General features: G+C 41.4%; 1 protein-coding gene across 9 annotated transcripts in view; it reads right to left on the bottom strand.

Annotated features, from left to right (window-relative positions):
• Nucleotides 1-21,026, bottom strand: part of HECTD4 (HECT domain E3 ubiquitin protein ligase 4) — a 230,032-nt gene that overhangs the window by 79,530 nt on the left and 129,476 nt on the right. For 4 of the 9 annotated variants that reach the window (XM_033220529.1, XM_033220530.1, XM_033220531.1 and 1 more), the window contains exons 22-37: nucleotides 20,017-20,163; nucleotides 18,379-18,483; nucleotides 16,929-17,092; nucleotides 16,106-16,339; nucleotides 14,285-14,477; nucleotides 14,034-14,138; nucleotides 13,431-13,519; nucleotides 12,875-13,050; nucleotides 9,891-10,026; nucleotides 9,637-9,799; nucleotides 9,367-9,533; nucleotides 5,961-6,107; nucleotides 5,128-5,312; nucleotides 3,329-3,482; nucleotides 1,573-1,853; nucleotides 1,143-1,332 (exon numbers count right to left, since the gene is read on the bottom strand). In XM_033220529.1, the coding sequence (XP_033076420.1) occupies nucleotides 1,143-1,332; nucleotides 1,573-1,853; nucleotides 3,329-3,482; nucleotides 5,128-5,312; nucleotides 5,961-6,107; nucleotides 9,367-9,533; nucleotides 9,637-9,799; nucleotides 9,891-10,026; nucleotides 12,875-13,050; nucleotides 13,431-13,519; nucleotides 14,034-14,138; nucleotides 14,285-14,477; nucleotides 16,106-16,339; nucleotides 16,929-17,092; nucleotides 18,379-18,483; nucleotides 20,017-20,163 (2,636 nt within the window). The remainder of the gene's footprint in view (nucleotides 1-1,142; nucleotides 1,333-1,572; nucleotides 1,854-3,328; nucleotides 3,483-5,127; nucleotides 5,313-5,960; nucleotides 6,108-9,366; nucleotides 9,534-9,636; nucleotides 9,800-9,890; nucleotides 10,027-12,874; nucleotides 13,051-13,430; nucleotides 13,520-14,033; nucleotides 14,139-14,284; nucleotides 14,478-16,105; nucleotides 16,340-16,928; nucleotides 17,093-18,378; nucleotides 18,484-20,016; nucleotides 20,164-21,026) is intronic. The other 5 variants (XM_033220533.1, XM_033220534.1, XM_033220537.1 and 2 more) reach the window with 3 other exon arrangements.

Genomic DNA, 21,026 nt, shown 5'->3' with positions numbered 1-21,026 from the left:
GGCCCTCTAACACTAGCTTTTAAAATCCACAGTAAGACTCAATTTTTCAAAAAGGAAATCATTTATTACTGCTTAATTATAGCACTTTAGGGCCCAAAACAACAGCGTTTTTAGAGTTATAAGTAACTCTAGAAATCCAGATGAAAATAATGCACAAAATGAAAAACTGACATGAACCCAGAACAAAGGCAGGGCCTGAGGACATCATCTAAACCCCAAGGAGAGGGAACTTTAACGACACCATGAATGTGATCCCTTGGCAAATGACTGGATCTTCCTTTCTAACAGTTCAGCTTCCCCTGCCTCCCGAACTTGGCTCTCCAAAAAAAATTTTTCACCAAATTTGTACTATGATGCATTGCAATGTCCAGGAAAGTTTCCTGGAGATTTCCTCATGTAAGCCCTGACCTGCCATAATCCTGCTTAGTTTATACTATGGTCCCATTAATATTTTCAGTTGCCATAATGGCAGACAGCAGATTCAATTATGAGGATGACAACATCGCCAGATCATTTAAGTAAAGAGAGGCCTCTTCCATCTGAGACATAAATACCTGCTCTGAATTCCCTTGTGCTATGTGGCAAGCCTTCCTGTTGCCCTGGATCCCACTAACAAAGCCCTGCAGGTTTGTAATATTTGGGCAATGATTGTATTTTTACTTCCTGCTTGAGTAATCATACCATTTCATACTTCAACTAATTAAAGTTTTAAAAAAGTGTCTCTTGTTTCTCCAAATCACAGTCGATGAGTTGGAGTTTACCTAAATTTACCAACAGCTGAAGGATGCCAATAACTAAAAATCAAACTGCATTATTCCTCCTCAAAGCCCAAGTCACACTGGAGACTTCCCATAGACAATAATATATTGTTCACATGGCTTTAGCTCTCAGTTGTGTTTAGAGAGACAGTACCAAGTTGTGGTTCAGAGCTTGGGTTTTGTGGTCAGAGAGGACTACATCTGCATTTCGGTACTGCCTCAGTTTCTTTCTGTGTCACCACAGGAATCACAGTGACAGTGTCTACCTGAAAGGGGTGTAAAGAGGGCCGAGGCAGTTGATACATGTACAGGGCTTACTTAGCACAGTGCCTGTGACATGGGTGGTGCCTGAGGACGTGTGGCTATCACAATCATTACGGTCACCTTAGCAACGGCTGAAGGACTTCATGGGACGACTGGTCTTCCCGCTTGTGGATAAATATCGAGAGCTTGCCATCCACAGCCTCACTCTCTTCTCCAGGATCTTTATCTCCTTTCAAGGAATTCTTGGGACTGGTTTTTGTCAATGTGGTGTCAGGTTCAGAAGCGGTTGGAGAAAGAACTGTCTGACATCCTTTAAGTAAAAAACAAAGCTCGTTCAGGAAAACTGCAGTGGTGTTTTGGCGGCTCTGCTAAAATGAAAAATAATGGTTTGGGATTTGGAATCTCTCTTCCCCCTTCTCTATTCCTCTGTCCCCGCTCCCTTCTCCGTCACTCAGTCTTTCACCACAGGAAGCACAGATGCAAGTGGGGACCTGACTGGGCCCAGGAAGCCTGCACTGCCATGCTACTCTCCTGTTGAGGAGCTTCTCACCTGGAACCACGTAATCTGCCAGCTTTGCTAAGAGCAAGGAGGCGATCTTGGAAGCTGGGTCGCTGGGATCCTCCTGCTCACTGTTTAAGGAGGGGACAGAGTAGCTCCAGGGTGGGAGCTCCACGTTTCCACAATCTTCTACGCTCATCAGAGGCAGCGCCGCCCGGCACAGCTGGAGAATAATAAGGACCAGCTTTGGAGACGGGCGTTGGTCAAGCAGCAGGGAGAGGAGTTTGGACACACAAGCTGGCTGGCTCAGGATGGCTTTACCTATGTGGCTCCTGGGAAAAAAGGAAGAAAAGGTAAACAGTGCTAGAAATGTTGATCTATAGACATTCAGAAGCAAGAGTTCTCTGAATGAAACAAACTAATGAAATTTGATTTCATGAGGAAGACATGAATTTGGCACTATGCTTCTGTGAAGAATTAAGAATTTTGGAAAATTTGATGAAACCAAACAACATTAATACTTAAAAAGAAAGATTTTTGAATATTTTCTGATCTCTGATGCTTACTTGAAATCCTAAATTCAGAGTGATTCATGGAGCACTGAGACTTAGAAACTCAAACTAAGAGCTTTTCAGTTTGTCATTTATTATTTCTTTTTTTTTTTTTTTTTTTTTGAGACAGAGTCTCGCTCTGTCGCTTGGGCTGGAGTGCAGTGGCCGGATCTCAGCTCAGTGCAAGCTCCGCCTCCTGGGTTTACGCCATTCTCCTGCCTCAGCCTCCCGAGTAGCTGGGACTACAGGCGCCAGCCACCTCGCCCGGCTAGTTTTTTGTATTTTTTAGTAGAGACAGGGTTTCACCATGTTAGCCAGGATGGTCTCGAACTCCTGACCTCGTGATCCGCCCGTCTCGGCCTCCCAAAGTGCTGGGATTACAGGCTTGAGCCACCACGCCCGGCCTCTTTCATTTTTTTTAAATAGGAAAAAAGACACACAAATTTATTTAACATGTATACACAGGAGCCTTCAGAGTGAAGACTGAATTTTCCATGAGTTACAGAAGCTTATCTACCATCTCGAGGTTACAGATAGAATGGGGGCTTGGATCCTGGTAAACCAGGTTATGGGAGAGGGGAGAAGCATTCTATAATAAATGATTGCTAGGGAGAATGACTGGATCTGGGAACAGAGATTAACTTGTAAATAGTTCTCTTTGGAATTTATGTTATTCATTCTTTCTTAATGAGTGCCTCAAGACCAAAGCTATCACACAGTGTTGTACAGGCTTCAGTGTTGTAGGATCTGCCACACCTAAAACTGCTACATTCCAAGAAAGCTAAATATCATGCAGTCAGTCATATGTGGATATTTTATGGACCTCATGGCTCACACGGGGTATACAACCAGCACAGAATATCTTCTTTCAAAGACACAGCATGAGAAAGTGAGTTAATTACAGGCCCTGACTTATTACTCTTTAATCTTGCTATAATGAGGGTAAGATTTTTGGTTAATGAATACAACTGTATCTTTGGGAAAGGTTAGCAGCTGCTGTCAGTAAGGTATTAAAGCAAATGATAATATATTATTTTATGATTTGGCTATTCACCTAAATAATCCTTAAATTTTGGAACGAAATACTATGTTTCAACTACTTCATCCTCCATTTTTTTTTTTTTTTTTGAGGCAAGGGTGTGTCAAAATGGCCTAGTAATTTGCTATTTTGAAAAGACAACCACCACCAAAAGAAACCCCAATCGTTCAAGAGGAAAGCCAGCTTCTCCCAGAGCTCCAGGCTGGACCTTGCATACCTTGAGAGATCATTGAGAAGACTAAGGACATCCTGGAGCGCGTCATTCCCAGCAGCCTGGTTGCCACAGCACTCTGTGGCTCGGGCAAGATGGTTGGTGAGAAGGCTGGACACCTGCCGGGCCAGACCTGAGTGCACAGCCTCTGTGGAGCCACCTTCACAGTTAAAGAAAAAAAGAACTTGGTGAAAACCTAAGGGTGCCATGGTGAGCCTGTGGGGGTGGCGAGCTCTGTCCATTTATCTTGCTTAATGTTTCATGAACCATCTAATAGTGTCTCCTCATTAGATAATATCTATACATAAAAAGGATAATAGTTATTTTAAAAATAACCCCATGTTGGGAGTAGACATTACTATTCATGAAAATTGAATATGATTAATCCATATATAATCAAAGAACATACTTGGATTGATAGTGAAGAATCACTATTTCACTGGTGATGAAAACATCTTGATTTTTTAACTCATACTTTGCCAAACACAATAAAAGACCTTTCTGGATTCTTCCATGTTCACCGTAGTTCCAGAACCTCCCAAGCATGTAGAAGTTATGAAAAAGTATTTGTTGTTTCCTGAACTTTCCATGCTCTTTTAGATCCCTGAGTCTACACACACTATTTGTTCTGCTTGAAAGTCTTCTCCATCCTTCAAGGGTAACTCCCGTGTCACCTTCTCTGAGAAGCTTTGCTGGATCCCTAGCACAGCTGGTCTCTGGGACCTCTACACTCCCACTGCACTTCCTATCCACCTCAGTTGTGTGGCACTGATTACACTATAAGTATTTGCTTATTAGTCTATTTCCCTGCCAGACCATATTTTTAAAGGGAGGAATAATGCCTTATTTATCTTCTGCCTGGCATATAATAGACTCTCAAGACATTAAAATGCATCGTGAACAAATAAACAGATAAATAAACAAGTTATATACACAGGCCTGGAATCTTATGGGGAAATTTATCCTTCAAGTTTACTTTTTTTTTTTGAAACAGGGTCTCGCTCTGTTGCCCAGGGAGTGTAGTGGCACGATCACAGCTCACTGCAGCCTCAACCTCCCTGGCTCAAGCAATCTTCCCCCTTCAGCCTTCTGAGTGGCTGGGACTATAGGCATGTGTCACTGCACCTAGCCCAGGTTTACTTTTTATTTGGATTGGTCACTAAAAATAAAATTTGGAAACATCACCTTGAAAATGCAACTGAAAAGCCACTTCAAAAAATATTTGTTTTTTTGAATGCCAAGGTGTAAGGACTGCTTGAGGCCAGGAGTTTGAGACCAACCTGGGCAACATAGCAAGATCCTGACTCTAAAAACAAACAACAACAACAAAAAAACATTAGCTGGGCATGGTAGTGTGCACCTGTATTCCTACTTGGGAGGCTGTGGTTGGGGGATCGCTTATCACTCGAGTCAGGGAGGTCAAGGTTACAGTGAGCTATGATTGCACCACTGTACCCTAGCCTGGGTGACAGACCTTGTGTCTAATACATTTTTTTAATTAAAAAATATATTTGGAAACTGTTAGCAGTGTTGACAGGGAGAGAATAAAAAATACCTTCTCAATTTCCTGGGATAACTGTACTCCTTCAGGGTACGGGGATATCATTTAGTCTCATCGTAATGCTGTAAGTTTTCATAGAACCACACTGAGGAAAAGTCTCTCATGAAATCATCCACTGATTTAACCCATCTGATCATGTCATTTAATGGAGCCTTTCTCTCTCTCATTTAGCATAAAAAACCTAATAGACTAACACACCAATAGAAGAAATCAGTGAGCTCTAGAAAGGAGTCCGGCATCTCACCTTCCTCTTTTTCCCACTCAACACAGCGGTTGGCAAGCACCTGGAAGGCGGCCCAGGCCATGGTGGCTACCTTCTGCTTCTTGGTCTGTTTCTCACTGGAGCTGGACTCGGTCTGACTGCTCAAGCTACACAGTCGATCCATGAGCTGCACAAGGCCACTGCGTACCAGGCACTTCTCTTCACTCCTGACAAAGGGTCATGGATTACACTAGATAAACGTAACTGACCAACACTCAGGAAACTCTTACGTGAGGTTCAAAGGGGCATAAAACATGCTGGTGTAGTTCCTTCCCTACAACTTAGGATACTGCCATGTGTAATCAAACACAAAATGATTTTCTTATAATGATGATTCCCTTCATTAATAAGGAACTTCAAATTCTGATTTATCTACAATATCAAAGCAAAAATCGATGGAATCAACTCAATGTTGCAGTGATGTAAAAAAATCATATATTTTGTCCTAAGGGGATTCAATGAATGCTTGACATCTTCAAATTAGTAACTAAGTGACCCAAAAGAGGAAATAAATGTGCATATGCAAAATATTCCTGCCAAATATGTAAGTAATTTCCTAGGGACCTTTTATTTTTCTTTGAACCTCTGTATCTTCACAATGTAATATAATCCTAATGGCTGCATTTAGTCATGTAGGAACTCAATAATAAGAAATTTACCTAGGAACCTTAAGTGTCTTTCAGGAGAAAAGTTTTGTATAGCTAGTTCTGGATAATGGAAGCAAAAAATCCAATTTTTAAAATTAAAAATACTTTCACTTAATCGACTATACATCAGTGTAACTTACATACAACAAAAGGCCTTTCCGTACTTACCTGGTATAAGGTATGGTACATAAGAGTCCAATGCTATTTGCGCAAGCGATAGGGTAACGAGCACACAAAGACACAACGGAGGTCATGGTCTCGCCAAAGGCTTCCTGGACCTGCTCAACCATCCCACCACAAGTGAGTTCTTCAATTCTGTGAAACAGAAACCAAAGCTCAGGCTTCCTGAACCACGTCAAGAACAGTGGCTTGACGTGGATGAATCCAGAACTGAAGGGATCCTGGAGAACATCCAGCTCAGTGTTTCCCAAACTATGCAACACTGCTGGACAGAAGTTTTAGGTGTGCCTCCAAAACAGTGGTCCACACTCCAGAAAAGTCTGGGAAATCCTGGGTTAGGGAAATTAAAACAGACTACTGTAGACTTTTCAGAGCCTTCAGTAAGGGTAAAGTGAATGGCATCCCTACAAGCAGAGGACATTCAACATTTTCCAAACATATTTTATCATGAAACCAGTTATTTCAGACATGTCTACAATAATCTAAGTAGCATTGAATACTGTAAGTGCTTTTTCTTTTCTTTTCTTTTTTAAATTTTTTTAGACAGGGTCTTGCTCTGTTACCCGGGCTGGAGTGCAGTGGTATGATCACAGCTCACTGCAGCCTTGATCTCTTGGGCTCAGGTGATCCTCCCACCTCTGCCTCCCAAGTAGCTGAGACCACAGATGCACACCACCACATCCAGCTAATTTTTTTTTTACTTTTAGTAGAGATGATGTTTCGCTGTGTTGCCCAGGCTGGTTTCAAACTCCTGAGCTCAAGTAATCCTCCCAAAGTGCTGGCATTACAGGCCTGAGCCACTGTGCCTAGCCAAGACAGTTTTATTAATGAGACAACTAAAGCTCAAATGGATTAGCTAAGTGTCTGTTTTTGAGTTCACACTTCAGTTATTAGCAGATGATGAAAGCCTAGTTGATATAAAATAAAACTTTCACAATGTAAAAACACAACATAGGGCTGATTCTATACCAATTAATATTAGTTTAGAACTGAAACTATCAGGATTTGTCTACAAAGACATGCAACATAGTATTGTTTACAATAGCAAAAACAAACAAGCAAAACTAACCTAATGTTCAAAAATAGGGAATTTGTTAACGTTTCAAGCATATAATGCAGTGCTACAGAACCACTAAGAACACTACGGGAGACATCTATGGTTAGAACACAGACACTAAAGCGTTAACAGATGTTACCTTGAGAGGGTGTACTTGTAGGTGATTTTCATTTTATTTTTTGGCATTTTCTACATTTTTTTTCAAGTTTCTGACAAATGACAATAATAGAGGGAAAAAGGAATAGTGTTGCCAGTTTTATGGAGAAATTAAATTCTGGAAATAGGCTATGGTAATCATGAGGGCTTTTCACTATTTCTTTCTGGGCACCCTGTGGTTGGCTGGACAGTGGCAAGTCTGGTCAATGAGCGAGAGTTCTGACAAGGAGCCTGGCAGCTCCCGAGGTGGTGGTTTCCTCCTCTGTGATTACCACGAGCCAGCATGAATCCATCATGAAGAGAAGCAAGACCTAAAATTCTGTCTTCTTTTTATTTTTATGTGATAAGGTTTTGCTCTGTCGCCCAGGCTGAAGTGCAGGGTGATGCGATCACAGCCTACTGCAGTCTCCACCTCCTGGCCTCAAGCGATCTTCCTGCCTCAGCTTCCCCAGTAGCTGAGACCACAGGCATGCCCCCACCACTCCGGCTAATTTTTTCTTTTTTGGAAGAGACAGGGTCTCACTATATTGCACAGGCTAGTCTTGAACTCCTGGCCTCAAGTGATCCTCCTGCCTTGGCCTCCTTAAGTGCTGGGATTATAGGTATGAGCCACTGTGCCCAACAAAATTTTATCTTTTAAGCCACTGAAATTTTGGACTTGTTTCCAAAGAATAGTCTGACCTCTCCTGTAGTCCCAGCTACTTGGAAGGCTGAGGTGGGAGGATCTCAAGATTTCTCAAGATACTCACTTCAGCCTTAATTAACCCATTTTCCTCCAGTCACTGGACCCTCTCTGCCTATTGGCCAGAATTCCTCACCTCCAGCAGCTCAAGTCCAGGGCTTGTAGAGAAATGCATTTTCTATTTCTACTTGAAGATCTTTGAAGCCCAATAGGAAACTCATATAGAACAACTCACAAATGAGTTATAAAATCATCTTCAGAGTTAGTATCTACGATTACATTTTTAGAAATTGGTTCAGTAATAACAGTCATGGAAATATACAAAAATACAGGTAAAACGAGATTGTTAATGCAAAAACAAAACAAAAGCAAAAGAAATAAAGACAAATGAACCTATGTGTCCATCAGTAGAGGATGAGTTAATTTTTTTAGAAAAGGTCATCTATATAATGTATATCTATGAGCTCTTAAAAATCTTAAAGCAGCCAGGTATGGTGGCCCATGCCTTATATCCCAGCAGTCTGGGAGGCTGAGACAGGAGGATCCCTTGAGCCCAGAAATTTGAGACCAGCCTCAGCAACATGGCAAGACCCTGTCTCTACAAAAAATAAATACACTAGCTGGGCGTGATAGTACGTGCCCATAGTCCCAGCTACTTGGGAGGCTGAAGTGGGAGGATCGCTTGAGCCTGGGGAGGTCAAGGCTGCAGTGAGCCATGATCACGTCATTGCATGCCAGCCTGGGTGACAGAATGAGAACCTGTTTAAAAAAAAAAAAAAAGGCTGGGCACAGTGGCTCATGCCTGTAATCACAGTACTTTGGGAGGCTGAGGTAGGGAGATCACTTGAGTTCGTGAGTTTGAGACCAGTCTGGCCAACATGGTGAAACTCCATCTCTACTAAAAATATAAAAATGAGCCAGGTGTGGTGGCATGTGCCTGTAATCCTAGCTACTTCGGAGGTTGAGGCACAAGAATCACTTGAACCCGGGAGGCGGAGGCTGCCATGAGCTGAGATTGTGCCACTGCACTTCAGCCTTGGTGACAGAGTGAGACGCTGTGTCAAATAAAAAAAAGATAAAGCAGACCAGACCTATATGTACTGATATGAAAACATATCTGAGATATCTAAGACATACTGAGCAAAACAACTGTGGTTATAGAAAGGCACGGATAATATGATCTGAATTAAGTTGAAAAAATTTACACACAAACACACTTATGTGTACAAAAAGAATTATACAGCTGCTTATGCAAGTATGGTTGCTATAATGAGCTCTTAATGGACAGAGTGGAATTTAGGAGAAAATGGTGAATACCAAGAGTTTTACATTCTATTAATATGTTGAGTTTTTTGCAAGATCATGTACCACTTTTATATAAATATTTTAGAGGAAAACATTAGCAAATACTACCGCCTATGTTTGGGCCCCAGGAATAACCTTTGGAACGCCTCTGACCATTCTAGAAAGGACAGTATAAACTAACAGAAACAACTAACCTGGGTCCTCCCTGAAGGACCATCGTTACTGGACCCACAAGATGTGTCACTCCCCCGACTCGCACGGCAGCTGTCAGCAATTCCCGCATGTGTACCAGTGCCTGCTTGCGAGTGTTTCCCCGCCGCCACCTTGTCTGTGCAGCCAAAAGAAAACTGCTGCTGGACACCTGAAATGCACAAGAAGGAAGGACACCTGACTCCTGCTAACTGCCCCAAGATCCCTCATGCTGTTAGGTGCTATTCCTCTGGAGCCTGCAAAACATGACGTACAGCTTGGTCAGGGTTGGTGCCGATGAAAGCAAACAGCTGCCCTAGCAGGACACTGTAGGTGGGCTTGTCCCTGCTGTCCTCAATGGCCAGCGACTGCAGGAGTGTAAAGGAGCTGCTGCGGTGGCTGGTCACGTGGCGACGCCTACAGGGAACACAGAACAGACTGGCAAGACGAGAAACACACTCAGGGAGCTTGTTTTGATGAATGCATTCAGCTGCATGTGGGAATCCAACCCTGGCCATTAGCCATTTACCTCTGATTTGCTCTAGTAAATTCCAAATCTTCATTACCAATCATTTCCAGGTCAGAAGGAGCTGACATGCTGCGAAGAAAAACAGGCTGCCTGACAGCATGAGATATCACTTTTGTTTCAGAAGCTGATTTACAAGCTGGAAAAAAAGGAATAAAAAGGCTGACATTTCTGCTATCTGTACAACAGCCAAATGCAACACAGAACTACCCAACAGTCTAAGTGTATCTTTGCTTTCTATCACAGTTCAGCCACGAACCTAGCTAGCACAGCATACTGATGGTTTTTACATCAATTTTTTAACCTAAGTATTAGGTTAAAAATTATTTTAACTTAAAAAAATTAAAAACTTTTTATTAAATTGGTTTTCCAAAGAAAAGCTGGAAAATTCATTTAATTTCACAGCTATCAATGTTCACTTTAACCTAAGCATTCTAAAAAGCAAGGGAAGACATAGCAAGTAATTGCCAGAAAGCACAAACTTCTTTTTTAACATTTTTTAATTTCTTATGTTTTTGAGATGGGTCTTGCTCTGTCACCCAGGATGCAGTGCAGTGGTGTGATCTTGGCTTTCTGCAACCTTCATCTCCCAGGTTCAGGTGATTCTCCTGCCTCAGCCTCCCAAGTAGCAGCGATTACAGGCGTGCACCACCACACCCAGGTAACTTTTGTATTTTTTTAGTAGAGATGGGGTTTCACCATGTTGGCCAGGCTAGTCTCGAACTCCTGACTTCAAGTGATCTGCCCACCTTGGCCTCCCAAAGTGCCAGGATTACAGGTGTGAGCTACCACACCTGGACCAAATTTCTTAATTCAAATACATCCAAATCCATTTTTTTCAGAGATGGCCTTTTTCCCCGCTTTAACCCCAGATCCATTTAGCTGATTTATTGTCATTTGATGATACCTCTGCTTTGATCATAGTTGGTAAGAATAAATATCACACTTGAGTTGGAATCTGAATGGGTCTTTCTATAAGACATACTCCTTAACCCTGTCCAGGGAAATAGTTGTTTTATAAAACAATCCTTAAATGGAAAGAAGATAAAACTATACGTCAAGACTAGCTAAGAAAAAAGATGTTGAGAAAGTGCAGATAAAAACCATTTTGTTTTATTTTTCTAAAATTTTCACTTATTTATTTATTTAGAGACAGGGTCTTGCTTTGTTGCCCAGGCTGAAGTGCAGTGCTACAATCATGGCTTACTGCAGCCTTGAACTCCTGGACTCAAGCAATCCTCCCAACTCAGCCTCCCAAGTAGCTGGGATTACAGGTGCATGCCACCATGTGTGGCTAATTTTTATGTTTTTTTCTAGAGACCAGGTCCCGCTATGTGGCAAAGCCTGATCTTGAACTCCTGGTCTAAGCGATCCTCCTGCCTTGGCCTCCCAAAGTTCTGGGATTACAGGCATGAGCCACTGTGCCCAGCTGAGAAAACCATTTTGTATCTGTCTTAAGAGTGGTTAGATAGCTTAAATATTAAAAAAGTATAATTTTTTGAAGATACTGTTATCTCTGAGGTCAAGAGCCTCTGGGACAGTACTAGTAGCCTTACCAAGTGGTCGGCTTATGTGTATAGCAGACCATCCTGGCATGTGATTGTACCACACACTCAGTACATGTCTCTCTCCCAAACCTGTGTCTTCCCCTGAAGTTCTCAGGGAGAACCTGTATTACAGAGTGAGACCCTGGGAGTCCTCCTAGACTTCAAATCCCAAGTGAGAAGAGCCTTAGATGATGAGCTGGGATGAAAACAAGTTTGCCTGCTCCCTACTGCTCACTGGGCAATGGGGCTATGTAACACGGACGCTTTCATTTAAGAACATGTTTATTTAATTTTATCTCTTAGGTTAAGAATGAATGCTTGTGGGCTGTGCTATGTTACAGATCCTGTCTTAAGTAAGAAGACTCAATGATTTTCCTGAGAGATGCATTTTTAGGCTAACAATTAAAAGGTGACCTAGGCTGAGCGTGGTGGCTCACACCTGTAATCCCAGCACTTTGGGAGGCTTAGGTGGGCGGATCACCTGAGATCAGGAGTTCAAGACCAGCCTGGCCAACATAGCGAAACCCTGTCTCTACTAAAAATACAAAAATTAGCTGGGCATGGTGGTAAGTGCCTGTAATCCCATCTACCTGGGAAGCGGAGGCAGGAGAATTGCTTGAACCTGGGAGGCAGAGATTGCAGTGAGCAGAGATTATGCCACCGCACTCCAGCCTGGGCAACAGAGCAAGACTCCATCTCAAAAAAATAAATAAATAAATAAAATGTGACCTAGAAAAAGTTAACTCCCAGGAAGTCATAGCACAAGGTTCCACATAATTACTAAAGATGAAATGCAAACTCAGCTTCGAGAAAAGAGGAAAAAATGATGTTACAAGATTCATGATGTTGACTAATTGTATATGATACTATGAAATCTAATTACATATGTTAGTATGAAAACAAAAACAGGGCCGGGCACAGTGACTCACACCTGTAATCCTAGCATGTTGGGAGCCCAAGGCGGGCGGACCACCTGAGGTCAGCAGTTCAAGACCAACCTAGCCAACATAGTGAAACCCCATCTCTACTAAAAATACAAAAATTAGCCAGGCATGGCAGCATGCACCTGTAGTCCCAGCTACTCGGGAGGCTGAAGCAGAATTGCTTGAACCTGGGAGGCGGAGGTTCCAGTGAGCCGAGATTGCGCCACTGCACTCCAGCCTGGGCGACAGAGCAAGACTCAGTCTCAAAAAATAAAATAATATAGAATAAACAAGAAGTTGACCACAGGAATTTAATGACATACAAGTATTTCTTTGTTTTTCTTTTGTCACTCAAGTGCTTTGTAGAGAAAGTATAAGGCAAAACTAAATATGTTAAAATTTCCTTTTGTTTTCCTTTCTTGGAGTACCGAAGACTGAATTTTTCAAAATATAGCTGACGTGTCTTATATGAACAGAGTAGGACCAGAAGCCGATTGGGGCTATCTTTGAGCAGTACCTGGTGTTTCAGCAGGGGTCCCAGAGATGCTTCTCGTGAGGCCCGACTGGGCCGCGATGGTGACATGCAGCAAAAGCTCGGCTCGGTTCATTAAACTCTTCACTAACGTCTTTGTTTTAGCCAGTGGGTGTGAGGGTTTCTGAATAAGAGAATTCACTTCATGTAGGAACTTCTCCCTATAAAGAGAGATGGATGTGCATTGAGTTGTTCTCTAGCTTACCAAAAACAACCATTAAAAAAAATGTTTACGAAGAAGAGAAGACACAGGGGAAACTAAGCAAAAGTAACCTAATCAACATTGCTTACTTCCCTGTTTCCTCATCCAAGGAACAGTGTTAGAAAATCTGGCCACTTCTGGTTTCTTTTTCTGTTTCAAATGCCTATGCTAACTTTTGAAGGTTAAAACCAAAACTTCCAATTTACCAAATGAGTTCCAACTCTAAAATATTTAGTAAGTTCACAATATAAAAAAAGTATCTATTAAGAGACTAGACCTTTACAATGTGTTTTGAGCATCAAGGTGATAATAGCCTTAATAGTTATTAATACCACTAACCTCAGTGATAGGACCATGTTTTCAAGATCATTCCCATCAAAGGAGACTTCCTTCATTGAACACAAAAGTTCTAGTTCTTTCATTTTGTTCTAAAGAAAAAAGAGATGTATGCAGGATCTGCAAGAACCAAGTTTTACTATACATATATTAAAATGAACAGAAAATTTCAGAGAAAAGCCACCACCTTTGGTCCATATTTCTATGCTTGAAACTCATTTGTAAGTTATTATTTGATATTTTAATGATTAAAAATGGCATTGACTACTTTCTGGGAATTCTTTCAGGGCTTATAATTTTGCCTATTTTTTGTTTTTTAAGGCTTGAAAGCAAAATTTGACCATGATGACAACTTCCTTATATATCTTTATAAAACTATTAATCATTTAGAAAAACAACCTCATGAGTAATTATTTCTGTACTGCATGTTGATCTAATCAATTTTCATTTAACCTCTTTTAAAGAATGGGTACAGTTTTGGAGTGTGCAACATTTTAGGAAATGACATTATTTTACCTCTACACACACACACACACACACACACGAGTATATACCTTTGCTCTCTAAATGGCAATGCCCCAGTGACAAATCATACACTTTGCTCACCTCATTAAAATGGTAATCATAAAAGAAAGGCATGTTGTTCTCCAGTTTCCCCTGCATGGCATCATCAACTTCACTTTGCCATTTTTGTTCCAGTTCTGCAACACTCTAATAAATACATTAAAATAGATGCAAAATAAAAACAAGTACAATTCAAAATTTTAGTCACAATAGTAATTTTAAAAATTAGATCACATTCTAAATTTCTTTATTTCCATGAAAGAAATTATTTCCAATAGTTATCAGACATTTACCTGCAGCTGTCTCTCCATGGCATTGAGCTTCTTAAAAGTCTCTCCCATAATTTTACACAATAAATCATATTCTTCAGCATGTTCTTCTTGATATTGGAAATTTATTAGAGATTGCAGTGCATCAACCAAGTTCAAGTGCTTAATAACACAAGATACCACCATTTCCTCCATCACGTCTGGCTGAATCACTTCTCTGTGACCACAATGGAAATTAGTCAGATGTATGCCATGCCCTCAGCTTCTCAATACTGTATTTTATTTTTATTTTTTATTTTTTTAGAGACAAGGTCTCTCCCCCTGTCACCTAGGCTGTAGTTCAGTGGAGCAATCATGGCTCATTGCAGCCTCAAACTCCTGGGTTCAAGGGATCCTCTTGCCTCAGCCTCCTGAGTAGCTGAGACTACAGGTACATGTTGCCATGCTCAGCTAATTTGAGAAAAAAATTTTAGGGTGGGGGTTTCTCGCTATGTTGCTCAGGCTGGTCTTGAACTCCTGGGCTCAAGTGATCCTCCTGACTTGGCCTCCCAAAGTATTGGGATTACAGGCATGAGCCACCATGCCCCAGGCCCAAGAGAGTATTTTATAGGTTGGAGAACTTAGGCTTTGATCTAAAGATATTAAATATTCACCACACTTCCTTTGTTACAATAGAGTAAGAGGTATGCATAGTATAATGGCACCGTTGGGAGTCTTATGTTGGCAAATAATTTAGTATATTAACTGATAAAACTGACATTGGCTGATAAAGCTGAAAATCAAGAGTAAAGAGACTTCAGCCTGTAATCCTAGCACTTTGGGAGGCCGAGGCAGGTGAATCACCTGAGGTCAGGAGTTCGAGACCAGCCTGGTCAACATGGAGAAACCTTGTCTCTACTAAAAACACAAAAATTAGCTGGCTATAGTGGCATGTCCCTGTAATCCCAGTTACTCGGGAGGCTGAGGCAGGAGAATCTCCTAAACCTGGGAGACGGAGGTTGTAGTAAGTCGAGATCACATCACTGCACTCCAGCCTGGGTGACAGAACGAGACTCCCTCTCAAAAAAAAAAAAGACTTCATTTTCTATGATTGCTATATTTTGAGTTAGAGACATATTAGAGTTGGAAGAGGGCTAAGGCTAAGAAAGGATCTTCAGCAGCATCTATCCACTAATTAATTTTATGCAGTATTATGGCCTGCAGTGTTCAGTGCCTATGGATACTGGGCTGAAAACAATAGTGTTTTCTGTTTTTTTTTCATTTCAAATTTCATATATTCTCTAAAGTTTTCTCTCTGAAATCCTGCCTCAGGAGGCAGAGCAGAGGCCTGCAAAACAGACTTGACTTTAAGCAAGAATACCACAGACATCTGTAACTGTAAGTCTGTACATTCTAGATTACAGAACTCCTCACCATTTCTCTAGGCATCAAAAATAAACATATCTCTAGACTCTGGAAAGTAAAGTAGAGGCTGACTGCTAGTAGGTCAAAATACTAGAGATAAACCTAGCACTTGTCACACTTTAGCATGTTATCAGTCACATGGGAAACTTGTTAAGCTGGGCCCCATCCTCAGACCTCCTGATTCAACAGGTGTAAAATGGGATCCAAGAACTAACAAGCTCCCAAGTGATGCCAATGCTGCTGACTAGGAGACCAAATTTTGAGAGCCCCTAATCTGGAATACTGTCTGGTGGGCCCTCCAGACTCGGTTAATTTTAACACTCATAGAGTAAACATAAAATTAAAGTTTCATTTACTAGACCACAGAAGAAATACACCCATTTCAATTGTTTAAACTTTTTTTTCCTACTGGGAAAAGTAAAACACTACACAGCAACATACTTTATACTTGGTCTAAATTGAGGTCTAGCACGCCCAGAAATTTCCCTGAGCTTTATCATGATTCCTGGAGGCAGCCTGATCCGAGGCAGATCAAAGTAGTTTCCAACAGGAGGCACGAGGACATCAGAGGGGTAGGTGAATTCTCTGTCTTCCTCTATGGTCAGAGGCAGTGGAGAGGGGCTCGGAGTAAGGGCAGGGGAGATCACGCCATTGGCCTCCACCTGCCACTGGCACCTGAGCAGACAGAAAAGAGGCTCTTCACTTCCTCTCTCATCAAGATTATTGGAAAGCTATTGGATGTTTGCAGACACATCAAACATATGAAGGATCACATTCTGTGTTAATTACTCATCAAACCTTCTCCAGAAGCTAAAGAAAAATGAGCATTGTATGAAAGCCCATCTTTGGGGATCTAGCGCCCCCCCAATATTTAATCATTAAAACTTTTAAATGTACAGAAAAGCTGAATGAATGACATGGTTAATGTCCACAGACACATTTGTCTAGATTGTACGAATAAACATTTGCTGTGTTTGCTTTATCACACATCCACTCATCCTCTTGGGGATCATTCAATTTAATTAGACAATAATTGTGTTGGAGAAAAGCTTATGCAGTTCAAAGATGTAATCTTAAATTTAGTAAAGTAAGGGCCAGAAAGCACTATGGTGTAATTTTCATCTTATTTCTTAGACACAATGACACCCATGAGATTGCCAGGCAGTAGGCACAATCACCTTGGAAATGTACCAAAAGGATTTTTCCACATAAAGTCCTTTTTCCTTTGCAGGCAACACTAGCTGAAATTCAACCTTTTTGTTACCTTTGTAAAAGTTTGGACCGCAATAGCTCCTGACAGGCTTCTTCTTCTTTGGTAATTTCTGGTCCATTGTACAGGATTCTTAACATGGAACAAGCTAACACAGACAGACCTAAAGCCAGGTCTACCAGAAAGGGCAAGCCTCCTGAGACATCCTCCGAAGACTCCTACAATGCAGACAGGGGTAAACCACAATGGTCAGTGTACACTGGCAGAGGCTGCTACCTGTGCTGCCCCACACTGCACTGTTCCCAACCACAGGGTTCTACAGAGCAGCATCGAGTATCACTACTAGGGGACACAGGTACAGCACCCAAATTATGACTAGATGGTGGTACTGGAATGACCAGAGTGAAGTCTCAACATAATTCTGAAGAGAAAATAGTTGATCAGACCCCATATACAATAGTACAAATCAAATAAATAGTATAAATGAAATAAAGAAGCCTGACTCTTTGATAGCTTCCTCTTTGTTGTGCCTAAGTATAAATCACTATTTTGTTTTTTCACTTCCATCCTGTGCTTAAACTGTGATATTGTCAATGACTGCAGTGAATTCATTCAAGAAATATTTACTGGGTGTCCTCTGTGTGCCAGCCATTGTTCTAGGTGCCTGAGATACATCGGAGAATGAAATGAAGATCCCTGCTCTCATGGAGCTTACATTCTAGTAGTTAATGCCACTCTGTAGAGTCTTAGCTTGGTTAAGCTTAAGAAACATCAAAATCTAAAATATGTTTTTGGAATCAGGCAACTGGAGGGGTCAGTAGGGTGCTTAAGTACTCTGGTTTTTTTTTTTTTTTTTTTTTTTTTAATTTTTGAGACGGAGTCTCACTCTGTCACCCAGGCTGGAGTACAATGGTACGATCTCAGCTCACTGCAGTCTCTGCCTCCCAGTTCAAGCGATTCTCTTCCCTCAGCCTCTTGAGTAGCTAGGACTACAGGTGCCTATCAACACACCTGGCTAATTTTTGTATTTTTAGTAGAGACGGGGTTTCAGCAAGTTGGCCAGGCTGATCTCGAACTCCTGACCTCAGTTGATCCGCCCGCCTCAGCCTCCCAAAGTACTGGGATTACAGGTGTGAGCCACCATGCTCAGCTGGATGCTTAACTACTCTTAAAACCCAGGATCCAAGTGCTTATTTCTATTAAGTTCTATTGAGTCCTCTTTGCCCTATGGAAAGATGCTGGGGTCAGGTCACCTCCCCAAGCTTTGAAGAGGGAGCCCCAATCAATAGATTTATTTCTGTGCTGCTGAGCTGATATTAGGTCATGGCTAGTTTTATTCTGTAAAAGCACTACTAGCTGCTAGTAGTTGACTAGTGCCAACTAGAAAAGAAAGATGAAAGAGTGACTCATATTCTGCCCTGTTTCCAAGGCAAATATGATGTATGTAATCAAGGCACATAGCAGATAGTACATTTCGTCCACGGCAGTGGTTAGATTCAAGTACCTGAGCGCGAACTGTGCAAGCAAAGCCCCACATGGCTTTATCAGGAGTGTTGTGTTCACGGCCACTTCTCATTTCAAAGGAGAAGGTGACTGTATCTCCTTCCACCTTAAAATTTAAGAGGGGGGCGGGAAATGCACTTTAAAAACAAGATACACAATTTTCAAAAGAGCAATGAATTTCAGAGGTTTACTTTCAAAAAGGACCACAGCAATATTTCACTCCTTTTCTCACTTGCTTTTTGATTCAAATTCCATTCCCTTTCATTTAGACACCCAGTCCTTTAAGTGTCTCTCCTGACGAGGTAGCCTTTGGGATGAGGCATCTGTGAAATGTGCCACAGTTGCCCATTAGCAAGATCATAGTAAAGGTTAATCAAATCTTGAGAATAATTTTTTTTTTTTTTTGAGACAAGGTCTTACTCTGTCACGCAGGCTGGAGTGCAATGGCACAATCATGGCTCACTGCAGCCTCAACCTCCTGGGCTCAAGCAATCCTCCCACTTCAGCCTCCTGAGTAGCTGGAACTATAAGTGTGTGGCACCATGCCCAGCTAATTTTTGTTTTTTGTTTTTTTTTTTGTAGAGACGAGGTCTCACTATGTTGCTTAGGTTGGTCTCAAATTCTTGGGCTCACGCAGTCTGTCCACCTTGGCCTCCCAAAGTGCTGGGATTACAGGCATGAGTCACCTTGCACGGCCTTGAGCATAATTTCTCTCTCTTTTTTTTTGAGATGAAGTTTTGCTCTGTCGCCCAGACTGGAGTGCAATGGCGCCATCTTGACTCACTGCAACCTCCCTGCCTCTTGGGTTTAAGCGATTCTCCTGCCTCGGCCTCCTGAGTAGCTGGCATAACAGGCACGCACCACCATGCCTGACTAATTTTTGTATTTTTAGTAGAGACGGTGTTTTACTATGTTGGCCAGGCTGGTCTCAAACTCCCGACCTCAGGTGATCCTCCCGCCGCGGCTGATCACCTGAGTGATACAGTGCTGGGACTATAGGCGTGAGCAGCTGCACCTGGCCATAATTTCTAACAAATGGCTTGCCATCTATGGCTGAATTAAAGAGGGTCCATAACGTATATGAAATAAAGGCCCTGGGAACAGACTTTGGGGACATTTTTGGGTTTTAACAGACGTTTCCGTTTATATTCATATTCCAGGCAGATACACAGTAAGTAGTTTGAGGGCTGAATTACAAAGCATGGCACTCATTTCATCAGTTTGAGAATGGATAATTGTTTTTGCTCCAAAGGCCCAAATTCATCTGAACACATTAACTCAATACTTTTACACTGCAATGGCCTTGTGGTTCTAGGGTACTTGTCAACAGGGAGTATAGAGGAGAACTAAGCTGGAAAAGATCTAGTAACCCTTTTAATCAACAAGGAAGAAAACGCTGTGACAAATTCTATCCATGGAGCAACTTGTGAAAGGGAGTGAACAGGGGTCTGATGTCCTACAAGTGAAAGGAGGATCATTCTGAATAGAAGGAGTGAGCTGACAGGCCTAGTAAGGTGGCCCCACCTCAACAAAAGCACCCAGGGCAAATGTTTTTCTGGGATTACAGTTAGTACTTGGACCTGTGAGGACTGCAAGTTCATTTTCTTTTCTAGGAAGCGATTATGACTGGATACCATACCTTCACCAAGTCTTTCGGCCAACCAGTTCCTAAGACACTACGGCTGCCATATCCCAGTGTGTTGCCTCCATATTCAGCAACCTTCCTACTGTTTGTGTTAGGCCCCGCATATATCACCAACTTCAAAACAGAAAATATACTGTTAGACTGTAAAAGAAAAACAAAAACAACATCTACAAATAAAAAGGCTGCAAAAAAAAATTGTTCAAAATACAATTATAACCAGGCATTGGTGTCATTATAACTAATATTTCCTGATTTTTTTAGGTATAACTGATACTAGTTTGGATGCAATCAGTCATTGGTATTTACAGGGAAGCCACAGAGTAATAACAATTCTTAATAAAAAGAAGTATACTTTTTATATTAGCACACTTTAATTGGCTTGGGGACCTCACATTAAATAGTTATACTCAGCTATTGTACATCAATATTTTTGAAATAGTTATTTTAACGCTAATTAATAACATATAACTCATTAATAACAGTTTGGCCCCTTAAGTCCTCCCCAAAATTAGTAAAGTGAGCAAATACAGATGGAAATATGATCATATCTAACAGAACAACAAAATAAAAGCACCAAAGAAAAAAATCAATGAATAAATACGAATTTTAAAAAATGCAACAAATTGAAAATAAGCCATATATTCTTAGGATGTTGCTTAATGGTATAAAAAGAAAATGATACAAATTTGGGCCAGAAAGGGGGCGGCTGCTTCTTGGGTCAGTTTTCATGTATCAATACTTCTCTAATTCATGTATAACCAGCTAGCTGACTTTCTAATCGGCAGAAGAAACATTTATAGCTCATTTGGCATTCCACAGGAAAAATAAAGCTCTGGCTTCTGTAAATACCAAACCCTGTCTTCTAATATGCACTGTGACTGCTTCTCACTGCATCTAACTTCAGATTTCGAAGCTCCATCTTCAGCCCTGAATGCTTATCATTTTGTGATGTCTTACCCTTTGGGGCCTTTTGCTGACACCAGCCAGGGACCACTGGAAAAGTA

The sequence above is a fragment of the Trachypithecus francoisi genome, unplaced genomic scaffold (assembly GCF_009764315.1).
Source record: "Trachypithecus francoisi isolate TF-2019V2 unplaced genomic scaffold, Tfra_2.0 Lachesis_group11, whole genome shotgun sequence".
Taxonomy (NCBI): Eukaryota; Metazoa; Chordata; class Mammalia; order Primates; family Cercopithecidae; genus Trachypithecus; species Trachypithecus francoisi.
Note: the sequence above shows the minus strand (reverse complement) of the source record. Positions and strands in the feature narration are given on the sequence as shown.